Source organism: Amaranthus tricolor, chromosome 14 (genome assembly GCF_026212465.1).
Source record: "Amaranthus tricolor cultivar Red isolate AtriRed21 chromosome 14, ASM2621246v1, whole genome shotgun sequence".
NCBI classification, from domain to species: Eukaryota; Viridiplantae; Streptophyta; class Magnoliopsida; order Caryophyllales; family Amaranthaceae; genus Amaranthus; species Amaranthus tricolor.
In genome coordinates this window covers 2,018,251-2,037,008 of record NC_080060.1, presented here as the reverse complement: position 1 = coordinate 2,037,008, position 18,758 = coordinate 2,018,251, and the positions used below count along the sequence as shown (strand labels likewise).

The 18,758-nt window shown below is 33.0% G+C and overlaps 3 protein-coding genes across 3 annotated transcripts; all 3 read right to left on the bottom strand.

Annotated features, from left to right (window-relative positions):
• Positions 1-50: 50 nt before the first annotated feature.
• Positions 51-2,854, bottom strand: LOC130800118 (H/ACA ribonucleoprotein complex subunit 3-like protein). Its single transcript, XM_057663473.1, has 4 exons — positions 2,744-2,854; positions 2,567-2,640; positions 1,255-1,297; positions 51-495 (listed from the first exon to the last, which is right to left on the bottom strand). Exons 2-4 carry the CDS (start codon positions 2,618-2,620, stop codon positions 398-400), a joined length of 195 nt encoding a protein of 64 aa, XP_057519456.1. The 5' UTR covers positions 2,621-2,640; positions 2,744-2,854; the 3' UTR covers positions 51-397.
• Positions 2,855-3,343: 489 nt separating this feature from the next.
• Positions 3,344-9,264, bottom strand: LOC130800115 (protein CHROMATIN REMODELING 8). Its single transcript, XM_057663467.1, has 7 exons — positions 8,984-9,264; positions 8,011-8,559; positions 7,436-7,832; positions 6,102-6,954; positions 5,197-5,806; positions 4,591-5,043; positions 3,344-4,235 (listed from the first exon to the last, which is right to left on the bottom strand). Exons 1-7 carry the CDS (start codon positions 9,086-9,088, stop codon positions 3,552-3,554), a joined length of 3,651 nt encoding a protein of 1,216 aa, XP_057519450.1. The 5' UTR covers positions 9,089-9,264; the 3' UTR covers positions 3,344-3,551.
• Positions 9,265-13,589: 4,325 nt separating this feature from the next.
• LOC130799804 (uncharacterized protein At1g03900) lies at positions 13,590-17,565 on the bottom strand. Its single transcript, XM_057663045.1, has 3 exons — positions 16,876-17,565; positions 14,687-14,956; positions 13,590-14,046 (listed from the first exon to the last, which is right to left on the bottom strand). The coding sequence occupies exons 1-3, from the start codon at positions 17,404-17,406 to the stop codon at positions 13,978-13,980; spliced, it is 870 nt and encodes a 289-aa protein (XP_057519028.1). The 5' UTR covers positions 17,407-17,565; the 3' UTR covers positions 13,590-13,977.
• Positions 17,566-18,758: the final 1,193 nt, after the last annotated feature.

Here is an 18,758-nt window from a genome sequence, read left to right as displayed (position 1 = left end):
ACACAATCTACTTACCGAATCAAAAAATAAATTATTGTTCACATATGAAATAGTTTAAATCAGAGTCTTTTTATATTTTCTCATTGCCGAGTACATTTTTTATTAAAAAAACTACAATTTTCTTTGCCCGATAGCGCAACCCTATGCTTCTCTATACAAACACAAATCAAAGCAAAGGGAGAAACTCAAAAACAAGAGGAAACTGAAATCAAACAATAGTTATATAATATCAGGAAAACTCATTAAGAATACATCAAGGGATAAAATGTCTACATCTAAATAGCTAGTTTGCATTTAACATTTACAAATGACAAGAGAACCAAAGGCAGATCCATTTCATAAAATGCTGAAATGCAAGCATCAAAGACAAGTAGGGCGGGCAGTAGCATTTCTGTTCTCAGTACTTCTGAGGCGGTTGTTGGGTGGGCAATAGTCCGAAGCGCTTCTTCAAAAGAACTCTCTGCCTTGAGAATTTATCGTCAGGGGAAAAACGAGCTGCAGAGTCAATAAAAACGACAGTTAGGATATGCCGTTAGAATGCAACATGTGCAGATTGCGGAGGTAAAAGTTCTCTAAGACCCAAAAGGCCAAAGTTGATGGTTCGGCAAAAAGCCACTAGATCAGCCATATCAAGCTAAAAATGTAGTTTCATAAAGAGGGTTTAACTCAAAACATCACCTGACCTCTCGATGGGCTAGAGTTTATAGTTCTTTAGTTTCAGTTTATACTGAATCATATAAAACAAATCATTAAATCATATACACAGTTTATTTATGTGAAGTTGCTGATAATATCCAAGAACAACCTCTTTGTGATTACTAATGAAGGTAAGGTTGCGTACATCTGACCCCATACCCACCCAGATTGGAGCCATTCAATGCTATTGAGGTAACAAAATGTTGTGAACATGTTGTACACTTGCAAGAGCAGGTGCCAGAAATGCGCCATTACAAACCAAATCAATACATAATGAAATGGTTCATGAATATTTATTTCTGCAAACCAAACATACCAAACCAAACCGAATGTCGTTTCAGGTAACAATTATTTCCGCAAATTTCTAAACACTCCTTTAAAGGCTATAAGCAAAAGAATATGAAGTATAAACTATTGAATAAACAAATATCAATCAGGATCCAAATGTTCATCGTCAAATAGGCCTTTGCCAAGTATATTGAAACATATTACTATTCAAAGATCTGATTTTCTACAACGCTATCCAAGATTTCAACCTATAAAGAAACATTGTATTACCTGGATGAGCAGATTGTGTAGTCTTACCAAGAGGTGATTCCTTCTGCAATCATACAAAAAATAGATTCAAAACTTCAATTAAAAAGTCCAAAGAATACCCAGCAAAAGAGTAATCATCAAATTGAATTGTTCAAAGCAAATATTAAAAAATGTGTAAAGAACAAACTCAAACAAAAACTTAAATTAACGGTTGTTATCTCAAGATACGTTATGTACTCAATCATGCCTTCTCAGTTCCCACACGAAATTCCTTCAAGCTAGAAGTATAAATGCTCCACAACTCTCCTCATGAAGATATGTTAATGGCCTATTGTATTTTTAACCCGGTACCCTTAATAATTTATAATATAAGAACTCATTAAACATAAGAAAATCAAGTAAAGTTCATCAGTCAGTATAGTATAAAAATAGAACTTGAGGAATAACGTAAGGTAACACGGCACTCATGTCCTCTCTACTTTTCAAGCCTCAAATTATAAAAAAATTTTATTAAAAACAAAAACTTAAGACTTTAAACTTGTTTTTATAGAGTACCCGTCATTTGATTATATTTTTTGATGTCGGTCATCCAACTATAACTTTTTGCTACTATCGCTCATTTGATTATAATTTTTTGCAAGTGAAGTGTCATTTGGTAGTGTATCGATCATCTCACTATAATTTTTTGGTATGGCATCCATCATTCGACTATGATTTCTTGCTAGTGCATGGTCACCCAACTATAAATTTTTGCTAGTGTATCGTTCACACGACCTATAATTTTTTGCAAGTGAATCAATCCTTCGACTATAATTCTTTACTAGTGTATCTGATATTTGGCCTCCCAAATTCAAGACCCCATCTTCACCCTCGAATATGCATGAAATGAATCAAACAATATCTCATTTATTTGATAATAGTTCCTCCCCTGTCCCCTTGAGTTTTCACCATGTGATAACTTTATCCTCCCTCCCTCCGTTATCACATGTTCTTCTTAAATAGAATTTAACAATTTTAGTGTTAAATTTCATGTATATCAAAAAACATATTCACCTTGCAATCTTGATAGATTCGTCTCAATATATAATTTTTAAATAATAACTTTTTTGAATTTTTAAAAATTTACAATTATGATTATTGGATTTTTAAGCTTGCATCGGGATATGCGGGAAAAAAATTGGAAAAAACAAAAATAGAGGGACTATAATATTAGAGATAGTTAACTAATCCAAAAAAACCTGGTATAAGCAAGTTCTATACACAATTTATGAAAAAATAACTTAATTATACTACCCAGAAAAAAAATCTAAGAATAACATAGAGAAAAAGAGACCTTGGTAGTGTAGACTTTGTCACCATTGTCATTGATGTAGAATTGCAGATACATATTCAATCACTTTTTTATACCTAATAATACAAAAAAGAAAAACCCACACATAAAAATTAAGAAAAAAGTGAACTTGAAAATTAGAAGCAGAATTCATGAATGAGAATAGAAGGAAAAGTTTACCAGGAAGTGTTTGTGAACTTCTGTGTGTTTGTGCGACTCTTCAGTTTTTGCAGTTCTACACACAAGCACAACTTTAAAAAGCCCTAAATTGCTTGATATAATAGGAGACAGCCTGTGGGGCAGAGTTGTAAATTTTCATAATGTTTTATGAAGTATTAAATTAAATTTGCTATATTTTTAAGGTTTAGTAATTGAGTATTGAATATATTGTCTTGTTTGATTGTTATTTTTTTAACATTGGCTTTTTTTTATTAGTGTTTAAATCTTCTACATTAATATGTGGTTAATGGAGTTGTTGGTTGTTAACTGTTTATTAGTGAAAATAATGGTTAATAGATAATGGATCAGGCAACAAATGATTTTTTTTTCGTTTGACTTAAAAGTCAACTTTTTATTTAATTTAAATGTCATTTATCAAATATATATTTTGGATAATTTATTCATTTAAAAAGTCAAAAGTCAATAAAATAACTTATAAAATAGACATTTAGTTCAACACTATGTTCATCACTCATATCTTAACAGTTATCGAGGAAAGTCTTTATGTTGGCTTTGCAACCTCCGATCTGACCCATTGCACACGTCTAGTCCCATGCATGATTCACAATTCTAAAATATTTGTTTGATTCTATTTGATAATACTTACTATTTACAAATATTATTTACAATCAAAAAATTTATAGCTCAAAGAGCACTGCCTCTTCATCTCATAGCCAAAACTAATGTTAGTTCTCCGAAATTTGTTTAGACAAAATAATTTCCAAGCTCAAAACTTGTGTATATCTTGATAAAGATGAAAAACTGCGCCTCAAGAACGAGAACTCAAATATTCCGGCTTTAGAACCCACATTGAGCCATTCAGATGCTTCTCTAACGTAGCAATTTCTTTCAAAAGGTTTTTGAACAAGGGCAAGTCTTTTGAAGGTATTCTATCTTTGAAATGCTCTACAATAATTGCTGAACTGGTTCTCCCACCTCGATTTTGGATGAACGTGCAGATATTCCGGATTAGTACTTCAGGCTGCACTCCATTGAGATTCTGAGATATTCGGGAAGGCCCGGCATCCCTGGAACTTGCCCTGTGGGAAGAGCTGGAAGACAAACCAAACTGGTGTTCAAGACCATCACCAACTGCAGTTGCCTGGTTCCCTCGAATTTTGGCCAATAACTCGGCTGATGACAATGCTTTACCAGAAGCAGCTCCTGCTGCAAAGCCATTTATACCATTTCTTGGTACCTCGTGTTCTGACCTGGAGCTGCTTACCAACTGAGAACTCACTGTTGAGCCAAATTTTCGGGACACAGAAGAAGGTGCACCAGCTGCTCCAGATTTTCCTGTCCATGTTGGAACGGAAATGCTCTCTCTGCTTCTCAACACTCTTGACTGACGGAGTGCTTCTGCTGCTCTCTGTGCGACTCGAGAAGCCTCTTCCTCAAGCCTTATTTTGTCCTCATCATGGGCATCCATGATCGCATCATGGTTTACAGCACTCTGCAATAGAGAATGGAAGAAGCAAAACAGAATTGAGACCGAGCAATAATGCCGCATCATAGCAACAGACAGTTTTTATAGATGTATTACTCCATCTGTTCAGAAGTAATTGTCAGATTGTATCAACACATAAATAAGCATATGAAAAAACTTTACAAGATATATAGTTTTTCAAGTACCAGTCAATTATCAAGTACTAGATATCAGCCGACCAATACAATCCGCAACCAAAAGCTCAAACATGTGCACCATGGAATTGACAAGTTTTGCTATTTAACCCCTCTAACTTTTAGTACCAAACACATTGATCATGAAGCACAGAAGAAACACACAGTAACAGGTTGTGAAATCTTACATGTATCCCTTGTGCGTTGAAAAGAGACTTTAAAAAATTTGCTTCCTCGTCAGCTTTTCCACCATTTTCAACTTCGTTCCCTTCATTACCAGAAAAATCCTGCTGCAAACCATTTTCTCCATTCAAAACCCCATTGTTCGCACTTCCAGAAGCTGCTCTAGACCTCTGTTCATCTGTTTCAGTGCCAATAACATTCACTTGCTCTGACAATTGACCAAAAATATTTGAAGTCTCAGTTGATCCAGCATGTTCTTCATCAGTTAAAGTAAAAAGATCCTTCAAATCTCTGGATTTAAAGAACCTTCGCTGCTGTGGGTTTTTCAATATCTTATTAGTCAAAAAGTGTTTGTAAATCTGCCTATGGTACACTTTCTCTTCTATAGTCCCACGAGTTATTAATCTGAAAACAGTCACATCCCGTTTCTGACCAATACGCCAAGCACGTTCTCTGGCCTGTTAAGATCATAAAAGGGGAATGAAGGTTCTTAGCAAATTTATAGAACAAGCATAAGCAAGAGAATATCAATGGAAAACGCAACAATTCAACATCCTAATGGAAGATATCCGGGCCCTCTGGTACTACTCAAAAAAAAAAACTATACTGACCTGCATATCTGTGGATGGGTTCCAATCCGGGTCAAATATGATTACCCTGTTTGCCCCCGTCAAATTAGTCCCTAAACCACCAACCTTGGTAGTTAGTATGAAGATAAATACATCATCAGAATTGTTAAATTCATCTATCAAAGCCATTCTTTGTTTTACTGCTGTATGACCATCCATTCTCCTGTAGCTATACTCATTAGCAATCAGAAAGCTTTCGAGAATATCGAGCATCTGTTGTGTTTGTGTGAAAAGGAGAACACGATGACCCTGCTCCTTCCACATCTTAAGTACTTGAATAATTACTTTCATTTTCCCACTTCGTTCGGGATTCCCATAATCTGGATCATGTAAAGAGTGCTCTCTCTCAAGTAGATCAGGATGGTTACATATCTTACGCATAACATCAATACCATATAGAGAATTCCTATTCCCATCAAAAATTTGTTCCACTTCAGAGCTGGCAAGAAAAGCTCTATAAACAGATCGCTGCTCAGGAGTTAGACTGCAAAATAGGACATGTTCAGTCTTCTTTGGAAGTTGAGCATTCACATCAGCCTTCATACGACGCAATAAGTAAGGCATGATTAAATCTCGCAAGACAACAGCGCACCTGATTCATAAACAAAAAAGAAATTTATATACCGAAAGATTTTTTCACTATAATGAAACGTAGTTCAGCAACTCCAAACCATTAACTTTAAACCCATCTATAATGTGTTTGACAGATCATAACATAATTGACGATTAGCTGATACCATAGTCAACATCCAATGTAATGGATGAATAAAAAGTGAGACATAACGATAACTAATAAGTGCTCCATATAAATAAAGTTGACAAGAAAAATATGCATTGAGATTCTTCAATTTCAAGAGTATTGTTATTATACAGCCAACACACCCTACCTATAAGCTGTCGAGACTTGTAATGGAGAAGCATTGGCATAACCGCCAACCTGTATAGGCACAGCAAACTCTGCCTCAAATACTGGCAGGACACCTAATTTTCCAGGGAATACAAAATCAAACAAAGACCACAATTCAGATAACTTATTCTGAATTGGTGCACCCGTCATTATGATACGATGAACTGTCTGCAGCTGCTTGCACACTATAGTAACTTCCGCATTTGGGTTCCTGATACGGTGACCTTCATCAAGTACTGCATAACCCCATTCAAAATCCAGTAATTTTTCCCCAAGTATACGAAGTTGCTCATACGTTGTGATAAGCAATCCAGAGTCTGATGTTGAAACTCGTTTTATTAGTGCATCCCACTTCTTTGCACTTCTTGAAGGAAGAACTCTTTCATGCTCACTTTCAAAAGACCCTTCACTTTCAAAATCACTTTCATCAGATTCTGATTGCTTCTTTTTTCGCACACCAACAACTGCAGAATCATGAAGGATTTCAACACGAAAGCTAGGATACCATTTTCGAGCTTCCCTTTTCCACTGCCTCAATAGCGTGACAGGGCAAACAACTATGCTCGGTTTGTACATGTTACTAAAATGCAATGATCCAAGAAATGCAAGAACCTGAATAGTCTTTCCAAGACCCATCTCGTCCCCAATAATTCCTCCGGCTCTCTGGCAATGCAGCTCCCACAGCCATTGGACCCCAACTTTTTGATAATCAAACAGGTTGTTAAATATGCTTTCAGGGATTTTTAATCCACCTTCAAGAGTAACAGAAGGCAGCTCTTCACCATCTCCAGCCTCCGCATCCAGAGTTTCTGTCAATGAATCATCCTGTGATTCTGCATTTTGTGGTAAGAAAATATCAGTTTCCAAAAGATCTAAAAATGTCCTAGAAGCCATGCCTAGATAAGGGAAAACAAATAGACTAGTGTTTGAGTACCAAAGTAACTCAATTGCAAAGATCGAGGAGCATAAAGTAACCATAACATGAAATGATAGTATTGGCAATTTTACATCAAAATCACCCATCTTCCTTGGAAGGATGAAATTCCAAATAAGTGTAATCACAATAAATATGAGGGGAAATGTCCGACGCCACCCACTCTCAAACTCAAAACCAGACTTCCTTATGTCTTAACTGAAATATCTTAGTAATAACAAACTAAAATTATGTTCAAATTCTAGGATGAAATAAACCACTTAACTAGTTTCACAAAGTATAACTAGAACAAGAACATAGCTCTGGCATTACAAAATAAAGTTATGAATATTACTACCCCTTTGAATTAAGCCTTGCAACACGACTTTACACTTACATACCAGATTCCTCTGTAGCGATCTCCTCTTTAGCAATGCGTTTTCGCCATCTCTTACCAGGCAAAGGTCTCCTCTTTTTCCCTTTAGCATCAGTACTCTTCTCTCCATCACTGTCTAAATGTTTAGGTATCTTAAAAGGTGTTGTTAATCTATTAAAAGCATGTGTTGGTGCATCGAGTCTCGGCAAGTCTTTAGGCTCCAGCAACTTAATTGTTGGACGAGCTTGTGCAGCCTCTGTTAGAGACCGTGCCATTTTGGCAACACTTTCAGCAGCACGATTAGCTGCATCATTCAAATTCTCCTGTATCCTTGATGGCCCTGGTTGCTGTATACGGCGTTCAAACCCCTTCAGCCTGTGAAAAGGTGTCAATAGACCTTTCCGCACTTGCTCATCCCTTTCCTAGTTTATAAAAGAATTAAACAACCAGTCAATCATAGCTTTGCAAAATTTTAAAGGTGGGTCAGTAAAAACCAAAAGAAAGGAAATGTGTAACATCGTATATATGAATATCAACATATGCAATCCACCCCCGCCCCTCTTGCAAAGAGAGAAATCATTTATGTTTCTATCAACTTACCGTTTCAACAAATCCTGCAGAAGCAGAATTTAGCACAGCATCAAAATCATCATCCTCACGGTACGAGACTACCTTCTTTTTCTTTTTGGGCCCTTTGCTCACGTCCTGTACCTCTTTCAACTTTCGTTTCGATTTAGCCTTTTCCCTGACCAAATATTTCAACAGCTTCTCCTCAACCCTTTCATCCTTGCCATCTTGACATATATTTGAAAGCTCTTTACAGAGATCCGCCCTTGTCTTTTTCAGGCTTCTTAAACGATCAGCAGCCAAAGCATGTTGAAGAGTGGAGTCATTAGGCATCCCCCTCTCAATTACCTTGTCATCCTCATCCTTCCCACCATGTTTCTCAGTGTCATGCTCTTCATCCTTTCCCCTGCTTTTTGTTTGCTCAACAGCAGAAGCCACAGCATCTATTTCATACTCTATAGCCCTCAACTTATTCAACAGTTCCACTTGGCTGGAAGATGCTGGATGAGTTTCCACGCAATCAGAGCAAACTTCTTCTGTTCTGCTTCCAGCATAAGAACTGCTTCCAGCAACATTTGTAGCCTAAACAAAAAATATAAAGGTATAGACTTTCCCCAAATACGAGCTATTTTAAAAGCATAACATTCTTCTTCATTCCCATTCTTTCATCAATCATAATTTCAATCTTCCATGGAAAAATTCGTAATCAATTTCAAAATTAGCAATTAGACAACAAAAACTATTTCGAATAAAAACATATCAATATTTGGTCAATCAAAAGCAAAATTGTGATGATGACTACTCTATTAGACGATTTCAAGCTTCATAATAATCAAAGAATAACACAAACAATTGTACCATCACAATATTCATACTTTCAATTAAGCATTCACTAAAACCCTACATTGCACCATCAAAACATGATGCAGAAAAAGTGAATAATCACTATAATAAATAAATTCAAAAAAATAAAAATGATTCGTTACTTAAGTATAATAATCGTTACCTTCTCTAAAATGTTTCTTTCAATGTCTTCCGGATTTGCAGAGGTAACGCCCAAACTATTGAGCAAAATCGCGTCTTCTTCTTCTTCCATGATAATCGTAATCATCAATCAAATGCAGATTTCGAATGACAAACCAAATAATTGGAAATCAGCTAGGTAAAATATCGATAAATTTATCAGCGAAGAAAGCCCTAATTACAGTTGCTCGCCGAGCGCGGGACTATTGGAAAGGTTGGAGCCACGGTGGGCAACTGGATGTACTTTTGTTTTCTCACTCTTTAATAAAAACCTATCATCAACCGACTACAATAAATTATCTTGACTTTTATTTTTTCACTTTTATTTAACTTTAAGTTTTTTAAAAATTAGTCAACTTGTCTTCTATGAGTCAGTTTTATTGTAAAATAAACATATATATTTAGTTTATTTTTTAAATTAATCACTTTAAAATAGTTGGTCATCATTGATCATTCTAACACACTAAATATACGTGTATTAGCTCAACAAAAATGGGTCAGTATAAATCCGTCTCATTTAAAAATTTGTGAAAACTAAGCAAACAAATATCAATAGTTTTACCTGTTTAGGGAAAATTTTAATTTTTTTAATGCAAAACAATCGGTCAACATTATCAATTGTTCTTATTTGATGAAGAATTTTATCTATTTTGTTTCTCCGATTAAAATTTTTATATTATGTGGACCACAAATTTAGAAAATTAAAAAATCGCGATAAAGTGATTAAATTTTTATTTTATGCTAAATAAACAAATTTGTTTATTTCATAATTAACATATGACTAGTCATACACAATGAATGTTACTAATAATAATCCATTTTCCTTATATTTCCTAACAATTTAAAACTTTCTTATTATCCTAAATTTTTTAGTGATGACCAATATAATCTCCTTCTTCAAACATTCTTGGATGTAGAAGAGACTTCTTAGAAATGTACTAGTAGTCATCCTTGATAACGAGTTATTTATATAAAAAAAAAATTAAGGATTTTGAAACCAAAAATTAAATATTTCATAATATTGTATGCATGACAAACATCATCAACATCATGGCGCAAACACATTTCTGAGATTTTGATTGCCTAAAGCAAATTTAATATCGAGGTTTAACACGGGTCTTTGATAACAAATACAAATATATTGAACAATTAAAACCTTTAACATATTTACAAGTTTAAGGATGGACATAATTTGAACTTCATTGATTAGTTTTATAAATATAATTAAATTTCTTAATCTTCACACAAAACAATCTTTACAAGTACTTTTAAATGCAAAAATCATTTTAATAACTTATGTATTTCTATTGAGACATACTGTTTTCATTAAGAAAAGAAATTTATAAATTTATAAATTTTATGTTGGGACTTAGAGCGCACGCACCTCCTATCCTCCCCTAGATATGATCCTACTATCCCGTAATCTTAAACTAAAAATGATCGAACCTCGACTTGAAAATTGCTCGGACAGTTGGAAAAGGCGCATAGATCTCATAGTTAATTCTAATTGTAATCTTATTTGGGCTTGGACGTAGGTAAGAAATTGTTAATTATATTCGATTAGGATTTTAGAAATAAATCCACGAAGAGCTAAAAGTACTACTAATGACCTACGTATCAGGCTATAAAGAAATTTTATCGTACTTTCTCCTCTATTTTATTCTACATGTTAAATATTTAACTTGTTTTAATTTTCGGCAAAACAAATTTTGATTAAAATGATAAACCACTTTTTCTTACAAAACTCATAGGAATAGGATACGACATACCTAGCTAGTACCTATCATAATTTATCTTTCTCTTTAATTTTCCTATTTTTCTATTTTTTTTAATTTTTTATTGTAATATTAAATCGATCCTACCTTTAAAAAAACATTAAATATAAGCAAATATGAATGAGTTATATATTCATTCTCCAATCTGAACAAAATCAAAAAACAATTATTTTAATATAAGCTAATAATCCATAATCCTAACATCTTCCTATTCAATTAAAAAAAAAATGCTTCTTTCACACATTACATATACGAGATACAAAGTTACCGCCTGCAAATCCTTTTAAGACAACCACCATCTTCATTTTGAAATGACGACCTTGGATGTAGAAGAGACGACTTGGGATCAAACGAGTATACATCCTTCATAAAGAAAAAAACATCGACAAAAAGTGATTTTAAATTTTGTGACGAAAAACGAGATTTGAATATTTCATCGATAATATCCCCATGAGAAACATGATCAAGTCCCATGTGTTGTAACCATCCCGTAATCTTATACCAAAAATTATTAAACTCTAGCTTGAAGTTTGGGCCCATTGAAGGAAAAAACTCATGAATTTGATCACTAAATATCATTTTCTTCTCTACGTTAAAACCTTCTCGAATATCTTTGTAGTTGATTCTAATTGTGATCAAATCTGGGCTTAAATCTGGATATGAAATTGTTGAACTACATTCAATATACACACCTTTGTTTCTCATGCTTGAGTTTGATGTGTGTTCACGAGAAAAAGAAGAAAAAAAACAAACTGAAAGGAGGGATTAAGTTGTTGGAACTTAGAAATATAGATGGAAAACTGAGATGAAGTGATGAAGAAGTAGGTAAGGTATATAATATATATAGAGAATTAGAAACCGACATATACTAGAAAACGTGTGACTTTTTTTTAAAAAAAAAAAATTTTTTGGGTTAAAAAGATTTTATTTAAAAACTTTCCTAAATTTAGAAAATCAGAAACTGACATTACGTTTGATTTTTGTTTTTTTAAAAAATAAAATAATGTTTTTCGTTAACAAGATTTCCTAAAATAACTTTCCTGAATCATTGGCTAAAAACTAGGAGATTTAGAGAATTAGAAACTGACGTTACGTTTGATTTTTGTTTTTTTTTTAAATAAAATAAAATAAATTTGTGGGGTTAAAGATTTTATAAAATAACTTTCCATATTATTGGCAAAAGACTAGGGATAATATAAATTAATTCTTTTCCTCCCTAATTTTTTTCCTTTAATTTCCTTTTTTTTAATAGATTTTTTTATTGCGTTATTAAATTAAATTATTTCTATATCATAAATTCTTACTTGAGACTGTCTTTATAAAAGACGCGTCTCAAATGGGCCTGTCTATTATTAATAAAAAAATTAACTACCAGAAAAATATGCGCTGTGTAATCCTATTTGAAGTTGGTGTTATAACTTATTGAAGTTGGTATTATAACCTATTAGAGTTGGTATTATAACTTATTAAAGTTGGTATTTCCAAATAGGTTATAAAACCAACTTTAATAGGTTGTAACACCAACTCCAAACACCAATTTTAATAAGTTATAATACCAACTTCAATAGGTTATAACATCAACTTCAACAAGTTATAATACCAACTCCAAATAGAATCAAACGCGCACGTCGATTTTTAGACTTTTCTCTTTTTTTTTTTTTAATTTGTTGGGTCTGAGCCTGTAGAGCCGTCTCTTATAAAACAGTCTCTCAAGAAAGACGCTGCTATATAAATCTAATACCAGTTTGCAATACACGTGTTGCTCTAACATAGGATAATAAACTATCTTTAACAAAAAATAAAAAAGATAGCCATGTTGATAAAAATAAATCATAAAGTTCAAAAAACACAGTATTACAGTGAGATCATTCATACTCCCTCCGATCTTATGAATTAGTCCCATTTCCTTATTTGGCAAAACCTTTGAATTAGTCCCATTTCTATTTTTGGCAATCCTTTTTTACTTAAATACCCTTAGTTCACACAAGTAATTACGAATATACCCCCATATACCTTACTTACCCAACTACCCTTCACTATTTATCCTTCACTACTTACCCTTTACTATTTACCCTTTTTAATGGACCCCACACAATCCTTAATATCCGTGCCCAAGCAAATGGGACTAATTCATAAGATCGGAGGGAGTATTAGATTGACACAATATAGACTTATTGTTTTAAAGTCTTCTACAATTTTAAATCACATAAGCAAATAATGCATTCATATGTGTTTATAAACTTCGGAGATCATTTTTTCTAGATAAGGAAATACGTAAGTATGATTTTTGTTTTTTTAAATTATAAAATATACATTTTTTGGGTTAAAAAGATTTTATAAAATAACTTTCCTAAATTATACGCAAAACTGTAGGGAAAATCATAATTAACACTTTTTCTTATCATCTTTTTCCCTTTAATTTCCTTTTTTTAATGAATTTTTTTCTTCAGTTATTTAATTAGATTATTTCTATATATAAATTTCTTATGAATTATTTTTATATAAATTTAATACTACTTTTGTTTTTTATTAATTATAACTGATTTATAAATATAAATTATAATTGAGTTCCATCGATTAAAATTTTCTTTTACTGATTATAACTAATTGTTACTGATTTTTTTTTTATTAAAACTGATTTTAAATAATTACAGTAAATTTTTGTTAATTAATTATTTTTAAAGGTAAAACAAATAGAACCAACGTTGAAAGTTTTACAACACTATGAACCACGTGTTGGATAAAAATAAGTATTTAAATTTAAAATTATATAAAATGCAGTTAAACCAAAAGAATGAATCAAATTAATCGTTGTACATCAATGGCTTAGATTGCTTTAGCCTTTACCAATAATAAATGTTAAAAGTATCATTATAAAATCACCTAAAACAATGACACAAAGATCCATAGCCAAATAGTTGTAAGAAATTACAATGATCTCTAAAGTTTATAAACACATATATTAATGCATTATTGAGAAGAAATTGACAAGTATTCAATTACTCAATAACAAGCTCATGGTTGATTCTCACCGCCCAGGAATATCAATTCCCCTGGCCTCTAGGGATTATCGTTTCCTCGAAATCAAAAAAAATCTCTCCCTCTCTCGCGCACTCAAACATGCATGGGTGCGCTGCTCTCTCATATCGTAAACAACAAACTAATAGTACATGAGTAGAAGTAGGGCACTGATAGAGTACATTCAAAACGCTGCCCATCCAGCAGCACTGCTATTTGTTGACCCAGATCCAGCTTTAGACGGAAGATTTCTCTGCAAATTGCATCAAGTACAGACGTAGAATAAGCGCATTAAAACAACCAGATTTTGAAAAGAATGTTTAACCATCCAATAAAGAAGCACATGCACATAAGACAATGCCAAATTGCCAATGGTCGCTGTGATGATGTCACTACACTACTAAGAATTGGTATTATGATTTACAATTGGAAATCTTGACACCAACTAGTTGCATTGACGAAGTAACCCATACAAGTTTAAAGAAACGAAAATAAAAATGAGATCATTGTCCTGTTTCCATGTACGAAACCTAAAATTCAAATAGTACCATATGTTCTATATGCTTCTAAGAAGATACCATGAATTTAGAAATTCTTTCACTTGGCACGATCAACATACAAAGAGCACACGATTAACTATATAAAGTTGGTGATACCTAAATCAACTAATTCTCAAGTTACGGTACCTGTAAGGAATTACGAAAAAACTAGGAATCAATAGGTTCAAAGGCACATCATATCAGCAGAAATAACACCTAGGATTAAATAGAGGTAGGGTAAGAGTGTAACACAGCTAGTTGTAACATTTAAGTCGAACACAATGGAGCATAATATGTGTTTTGGACAGTATTTGAGAGTTGAAGTCAACTTAAATAATGCATTGATAAACTTACCTCAAGTTGTGAAAAGTCAGACAAAGGATCGACGGCGTGTCTTGCACTTTCCTTTGAGCCTTTTAAATTAGAAGTTATCCTAGTAACAACAGGGTCATTAGGTGGTGGCGGGAGTGGTGATCGAAGCTTCACAGACCCACTTGGAGGCGGTGCAAGACCCAAAGGTTTTGGGTTGTTGGTGCTTGAAAGCCCCACAGTCTTCCCAGAAGAAAGCATACCAGTCCCACTCGCTGGTTTGTGCTTCACATTTATTCGAATGGTTTCACCTTCCTGCATTCATGTAAACTAAATATGAGAAGAATACTAAGCTATGTCGCATAAAAAAACCAACAAATTGCTGGTTAGTTTTCTGTTACACAGAAAAGCTTCTTGACATCATGAACCACAAATTTTAAACATTAACTTCAAGCGCAGCACCAGGTTCCTCATGAAAGGGGTAAACTGCATATATGTGTCAGAGACTCCATATCATTTCTTTGAAATTAAGAACTTAAAAAGTCACCTACAAACTAAATGCCTGATTCACTAACAGTATTTATGAAATTCTCCCTCTAGTCCTTAGAGTTTGCCTCATTTGATCATAAAAGCTCTCACAAAAAATGGTGAAAAGGACAAACTCAAAGAGACGGAGTAGTATTAAATAACCACCAATATACTCAAACATGCCAAACATTGGTAATCTAACACCCCTCTTTTACCAAATCCAATTGACAGCAGTCATAGATAATCTAAAGAATCCCTTTATCAGCGTATATTCAAAACTTCACCCTATTTATCTATAAACTATCTAAAGAGCACAACCATATGAGATCCAACTTAGTAAAATATCCAAATCAGCCCAAATCTACTATCATTGTCACAAGTCACAACAGCATTACAGGAAAGGGAAGTGGTGAGGCATGAGGCAATCTTTATAATGACTATAATTAAATGCATCGTTAAATGATATGTAATGCACTTCTAAAGAATGTGAAATTGCAGATGAAGTGTCAGTTAGAAGCAATCTCTTTGGTTTTATAAGGCAAAGTTGCATACATTCAATGAAGCTTTGCCTAGGTGGATGTTTAGGTGGGAGCTACAGTAAGGTTAAAAAATTTTGTTTTCTTCACTGAGCACCAAACCACCAATATAGCTAATACTTCTACTACAAATTGAATGTCAAAGACTCACAAGCCCTCTGTTGCATCCCTGTTTGAAAAGCCAAGAACATTACCAAGCAAGACAATTAGACCTTCTCCGGTCATCTCCATCCACTAGTCCACAAAACACTAGATCATTCCTCTTAATTCCTCAAATTTCCAGACTCCCCTGTTTTTATTGATACGTCATTGATCGTACATTTTTTTCATCGCGTACAAATCAATAACCTAGAAGACCATTTTCTAGATCAGATCTTCAACGATCTTAACCACATGTTTCTCCTTTTTTTACTTCGGTGACCAAATACTAGATCAAACCCCTCAAATAGACCAAAATGCAGACAACGATATCTTCTTCAGTCATCTCCATTCACAAGTCCACATAAACAATAGATCATATCCCTCCAATTTCTAGAGTCCCCTGTTCCTATCAATACATCAAAGATCATACATTTTTCATCCTTAAGTAGTAACCCAATCTAAAATCTAATCGATCAAAGAACAGATCAGATATCAGATCTAAGACAATTCGAATACAATCACCTCAGGTTTATCCTTTTCTACTTCAACTGCTTACAGGTGACCAAAGACTTCTAATCTAAGTAACAGCTCAAACAGCCAATACTTGATCAAGTTCATCAAAATTTTGCTAAATGATACAAAATGCACTCAGAAGATTTTGCCAAATTTCATAGAATTACAGGGGATCTAACTTCAAAAATGTCAATAATAGATCAAAACAATGTCACATCAAGTGATAATCTTCCTGCTAATGGCAAATCGGAAAAAGGTATTTATGGTCAGTTTCAATTTGAGCAAATAAAAAAAAATCAAACCGGCTAGCGAATTATGTTACACTAAATTAAAATAACATCATATCTACCGACCAGCTACATAATTAAGCAATAAAACAAAATGCTTAGAAAATTTGCCAGATTTTATAGACATATACATGTGATCATACCTACCCACCAATCACATGATAAATAATTAAACAAAGTGCTCCAAAAAATTGCATAATAAAAGATGCTATACGAATATATGATATACCTTTAATCTATGATTAACAGCAGGATGAATATCGATAGAATTATCATCCCCTTCACTTGCACCAGCAACATCCTTCTCACTCTCTCTTTTCACATGTTTCTCATGATCAGACAATGCCACATTGAAATCAAACGCTTCATTTCTCTCAGAAAACCCTAATCCAATGAACGCGTGCTTACCTCTCCCATCTTCAATCTTAAGCACAAAATAACGACTAGAATCAAGCGCAGGTTCAACAGATTGATCACGAAGACCAGGATAAACATAACAAGCAGCAAAAAGATCGCCAGAAATCGGATCTTCAAGGCGAATTTCAGCTCGAGATTTGCAGGAAACAACACGAAGACGACCAGACCAGATCTTATCGGATTGAAGCCATTCACCACATTTATAACCACCAGAGGTCGATCGAGGAGGAATCTTGAAGACGGCGACTTCGCGAACTACGAGCAGAGTGTGCTCGAAAGATTCGTCGTCGAATTCATCGAAGGAGGAGGATGTTGAGGAGGAAGAAGATGGAGAGGAAGCCATTGATGAGTGAGAGAGTGGTGGTTTGTGCAGGTGATTAAAAATGGTGGAGGTGTGGAAGAGAGAGGAAAAAAATGGAGGTGGGTGACTTATGAGTGTCGAGAAGACGTGAGGTTACTTCAAAGTTGATTTTCGTAAACTGCAAGTCTTTTTTGTTTTTTTGTTTTTTTTTTTGTTTTTATTATAGAGAAGAAATGAAGCACTATTAATTTTATTAAACACAAAATCTTAAGTACATGAGCAAGTACTTGCTTAATTATGATAATAATAATAATAATAATTTATTCTTGATTAAGCTTTAATTAAAAAGAATTATTTGTGAATTTTAGATTTAAACTTATTTTTTTAACTTATTTAGACCATTAAAATAAATATTTCAATTTTTTTATATATATTAAATTAGAAATAAATATACCTCTCTCTTAGTGTGACAATTTAATGGGTATCACTGTATTAGTGACTCAATATTGTATAGTTAGAGAATATGTATAAAAAATAAATACTCTTTTATTTCATTTATTTTACTTTTTTTTGTGAAAAAGTTTTTTACATCATAACTCAAAATTATTAAAAACGAGTATGATAAAGGAATAGATATAATAAATACATTAACGAGATAAAGAGGATGACTTGGTATGTCTAGTACTCTAGTCTCTAAACTATACGATACTAGAAAAAATGAAATAGAAACTATAATGACAAAAGAGAAAAAAGAAGTTGCACAAAACAAATGAGAGAATTTAAATAGAAATTGAATATACTTCTCGTGTTCGATCATACGTGAAACTAATAGTGTTATTTCTCACAGAAAATGCTACTATAAGTTGTAAATATATTAAAACAAATGTAATAATTCCCTTTATTTTATGATCTGGTTTTGAATTTTTTTGGAATATTCTATATGATAACAACATACTTATATAATGTGTTAGTGGTAGTATAAATAAAAAAAAATATCCACATATTAGCATTGTAATGTTATATTTAAAGCTACAGTAACATTAATGGGTTAGAAACATTTAGTTGACCGTTAAGTATTGAAATATTTTAGGAATATCCTATATGATACTATTGTAGCAACATACTTTTATGATACGCTAGTAGTAGCAAATATTAACAAATAAGATATTCACAACTTAATAATAAAATTAAATATTTTTAGCCCATTTATATTACTGTAACTTTAAGTACAACATTAATAAAAAAAACTTAACACACTATTATTAATCGATTTCATTGTCTATATTAAATGGTATAGGTGGTTAAAAACTTAAAAACTACTCTTGAAATTCGCACCATTTATTTTTTTGGTTATAACTTACATTATTAATTAATAATTGTGATCAACGCATTTA

Excerpts from the sequence above, each read along its gene's own strand:
- LOC130800118 (XM_057663473.1), bottom strand. The coding sequence starts at position 2,620 with ATGTATCTGCAATTCTACATCAATGACAATGGTGACAAAGTCTACACT. Across the intron at positions 1,298-2,566 it reads ACAAAGTCTACACTACCAAG|AAGGAATCACCTCTTGGTAA; the intron begins GTCTCTTTTTCT and ends GTATGATTGCAG. Across the intron at positions 496-1,254 it reads TACACAATCTGCTCATCCAG|CTCGTTTTTCCCCTGACGAT; the intron begins GTAATACAATGT and ends TTGACTCTGCAG.
- LOC130800115 (XM_057663467.1), bottom strand. The coding sequence starts at position 9,088 with ATGATTACGATTATCATGGAAGAAGAAGAAGACGCGATTTTGCTCAAT. Across the intron at positions 8,560-8,983 it reads AAAGAAACATTTTAGAGAAG|GCTACAAATGTTGCTGGAAG; the intron begins GTAACGATTATT and ends TTTTTTGTTTAG. Across the intron at positions 4,236-4,590 it reads TCAACGCACAAGGGATACAT|AGTGCTGTAAACCATGATGC; the intron begins GTAAGATTTCAC and ends TCTCTATTGCAG.
- LOC130799804 (XM_057663045.1), bottom strand. The coding sequence starts at position 17,406 with ATGGCTTCCTCTCCATCTTCTTCCTCCTCAACATCCTCCTCCTTCGAT. Across the intron at positions 14,957-16,875 it reads CTGTTAATCATAGATTAAAG|GAAGGTGAAACCATTCGAAT; the intron begins GTATATCATATA and ends ACATGAATGCAG. Across the intron at positions 14,047-14,686 it reads CTGACTTTTCACAACTTGAG|AGAAATCTTCCGTCTAAAGC; the intron begins GTAAGTTTATCA and ends TGCAATTTGCAG.